Source organism: Pyxicephalus adspersus, chromosome 11 (genome assembly GCF_032062135.1).
Source record: "Pyxicephalus adspersus chromosome 11, UCB_Pads_2.0, whole genome shotgun sequence".
In the NCBI taxonomy this organism is placed as follows: Eukaryota; Metazoa; Chordata; class Amphibia; order Anura; family Pyxicephalidae; genus Pyxicephalus; species Pyxicephalus adspersus.
The window spans coordinates 44,392,658-44,396,134 of NC_092868.1; the positions used below are offsets into that span (position 1 = coordinate 44,392,658).

Below are 3,477 nucleotides of genomic sequence, written 5' to 3' on the forward strand. Positions count from 1 at the left end.
AAGGGGACAATCAATGGCACAGAGTGATTTTCAACAATAAATGTGTACTGTAGTCTTCTTCATGGTAAAATAAGACATCCCCCTAAAAATAAGACCTAGGGCATATTTTGGCATTTCAAAAAATATAAGACAGTGCCTTATCATAGGGGAAACAGGGTAATGGCTTCCTCACTCATAACCTCATCACACGCACAGCTCCAAGACTTTTTAGAGCAGCCCCAACTCTCTGGAATGGTCTTCCTCGTCCTATTCTGCTTGCTCCTACTTTCTGCTCATTTAAAAGAGCGCTCAAAACCTATTTTTTTCAAACTTGCCTACCGGTCTTCTTCTGAAACCATAACTACTTCCGCCCACTCCCAATCCCCCCTTCTATTGCATGTTACTTCCCCCACCTCCTAGATTGTAAGCTCTTCAGGGCAGGGTCCTCTCCTCTTCTTTTGTCACTGTCCATATCTGTCTGCCATTTGCAACTCCTATTTAATTGTACAGCGCTGCGTAATATGTTGGCACTATATAAATCCCGTTAATTATTATTATTATTATTATTATTATTAAAAATAATATCCCCATTCCAGAATTATTCTGTAAGGTGTAACTAGAGTTCAGTGTCATTAATTTGCGATCAGAAAACTCAAGCAATGTTCTGAAGATAGAAGAAAATGTTCTGGCTGAAGATTGGGAACCCAGGGGACGACCAGGTGATAATCATTGTACCTGAGACAGAGCCAGGACAGGTGAGAGTAATTAGAAATTGTGATCAGACAGGTAAGGTCGATTTTATGGAAGAAGTGACATCCCCTATCCCTTGTTCAATAAAGGACCTGCCTGGTCCTTTATTTTCATTATTGAGTTTATGTAGGTTCTGGGTTTTCTACAGCAAGATTTTAATTTTTTATAGATTTTTTTTGTTTCTTTCAGGTAGTCCTGAATACAAGGATGTTCTCTTGTGCAAATCCTAGATTCATCCAAGAAGGTGCATCTATCCCTGACCACCCCTATACATCCTTATGTATTAGTAAGGATACCCATCACATTACTGGACCTGTGGGAAGGTGCAGGAGGCAGTGCCAGGAGCCGATAACCTTTGCCAGGTTTTGGGTATAATGGGTTTGGGGTCCAGGGGTGCATTAGATCAGCAGTTTGCGGAGAAAATTTTGGGGTTCCCTGTATGGACACAACAAAAGTTGGGCTCTGTCCCCCCAAGATGTTCAGAGCCTGCGATGGGAGAGTGGGCGGGTTCTGGTGTCATGATGTCACTCTGGGGGAAGTTTCGCGCATGCGTCATCCAGATACCAGATGTGGTGCATTCGCAGTCGCTACTACTACACATCACATTTAGTGGTCTGTGAGGTCCGAAAGGTTGGCGACCACTGGTTTAGATGATATTTAGACCTTCATACTGCTACCTGAGGGTGCCTGATATTATATGTCAATGATAATATGGAAATATCTCTACCTGTACCAGTTCCCTTTAAAACATTTTAATGACATTTAGTAATTATAATTAACTTAGCACCTGAATAGTAAGATTTGCTCAGTTACACAAATTAACCATAAAAATATAATTTTATGTTTCTTATTGGTTTGTTTTACATCACCCCTCGTTTATTACCGTGCCGGAGCTGTTTCTTTACATCACCCGCGTATTGGTGAAACACTCTGAGCGCTTTCCTGGAGGCCGCCATCTTTTCTTCACTGTTTACATAACAACCAATCAACGCTCGCTCGGGAGCCGTCGCTAAGGGGTGGTTCTAAGAAGGAAAGGCTGGCCAATGAACGCTGGGCACCTGGCGAACCGACCGCGCGGCATTTAGGTAGTGCGCATGCGTTAGATGTGAGCCGACAGCCTGTGTAGTGGTAGGACCCTGGAGAGTATGATTGGTGCCACTAATATGTGATTTTGATGTATACATGGGCAGTGTATTGTGAGGTGTACATGGCAGTGTGATGTGTATATGGGAAGTGTGAGGTGTACATGGCAGTACATGGACAGTGTAATGTGAGGTGTACATGGCTGTGTGATGTGATGTGTACATGGGAATTGTGATGTGTACATGGGCAGTGTGATGTGATGTGTACATGGGCGGTGTGATGTGTACATGGGCAGTGTGATGTGTACGTGGCAGTGTGATGTATACATGGGCAGTGTAATGTGTACGTGGCAGTGTGATGTGTATATGGGAAGTGTGATGTGATGTATACATGGGCACTGTGATGTATACATGGGCAGTGTAATGTGTACGTGGCAGTGTGATGTGTATATGGGAAGTGTGATGTGATGTATACATGGGCACTGTGATGTATACATGGGCAGTGTAATGTGTACGTGGCAGTGTGATGTGTATATGGGAAGTGTGATGTGATGTATACATGGGCACTGTGATGTATACATGGGCAGTGTAATGTGTACGTGGCAGTGTGATGTATACATGGGCACTGTGATGTATACATGGACAGTGTGATGTGTCCATGGGCACATTAGAAGTGAAGAGAGAGTTGAGGTGGCTCATAATTGACTTTTTTTTAGAAGAGTCATATGTGCGAGTGTTACTAGGCATATAGTCCTTAAAAAGAACCTGTCACTAGAGTATTGATTTCAACCTTCAAGGGACCAGCCTGATAGCAATATTTAGTACACTCATCTGTCCCGGCTTTTTTTAATCTCCTATATCTCCTCCAAGATTATAAGCTCCTTGGGGCAGGGTCCTCTCCTCCTCCTGTGTCACTGTCTGTATCTGTCTGTCATTTCCAGCCCCTATTTAATGTACAGCACTGTGCAATATGTTGGTGCTATATAAATCCATTGCAGTGTTTCTCAATCAGTGTCCTGTGGAATTGCAGGGTTCCTCCAGAGGTTGCTAGGGGTTCCTTGAGCAGTGTGTGCCTCTCAGGTTAGTTTTAGTGACACCAATGATCTTTTTGGCTATATGTAACAGTGGCATTCTTCCCACTGACCACCACACTTATGTACTCTGAGCTGTGGATATAGTATTTATAGCTGGGGTTCCCTGAAGACTTGAAAGTTATTTCAAGGGTTTCTCCAATGTAAAAATGTTGAGAAAGGCTGCTTTAAAGTAAAACTCATTACATGGCAGTTGCTCTTTGAGAATTAGTCATCCCATTGAGACTTGATTTTCATAAAAATTCAACCACTGGAGGGAGCACTGTATATAACATTAAAAAGCATAACATATGTATATAATAGGCTGATAAGGCTTTATATTATTACATATTATATATTATGCAGCACTGTACATAAAATAGGGGTTGCAAATGACAGACAGTGACACAGGAGGAGAGGACCCTGCCCCAAAGAGCTTACAATTTAGTAGGTGGCGGAATTAACAATAGGATGTTTATTTTAGGATATTTTGTTTTGATTATATATAACATCCGGAAAATAAAATTGCATTCTTCTAATATAATTTTATATCATTTAACTTAGAGTTAGTTTTCAAAGAATATGCATCAAACGCA

The 3,477-nt window shown here is 41.8% G+C and overlaps 1 protein-coding gene across 2 annotated transcripts in view; it reads right to left on the bottom strand.

Annotated features, from left to right (window-relative positions):
* Window positions 1–1,699, bottom strand: part of MORN1 (MORN repeat containing 1) — a 182,908-nt gene extending 181,209 nt beyond the window's left edge. For both annotated transcript variants that reach the window (XM_072425997.1, XM_072425996.1), the window contains exon 1: window positions 1,613–1,699. In XM_072425997.1, the coding sequence (XP_072282098.1) occupies window positions 1,613–1,685 (73 nt within the window). In that variant the 5' untranslated portion in view covers window positions 1,686–1,699. The remainder of the gene's footprint in view (window positions 1–1,612) is intronic.
* Window positions 1,700–3,477: the final 1,778 nt, after the last annotated feature.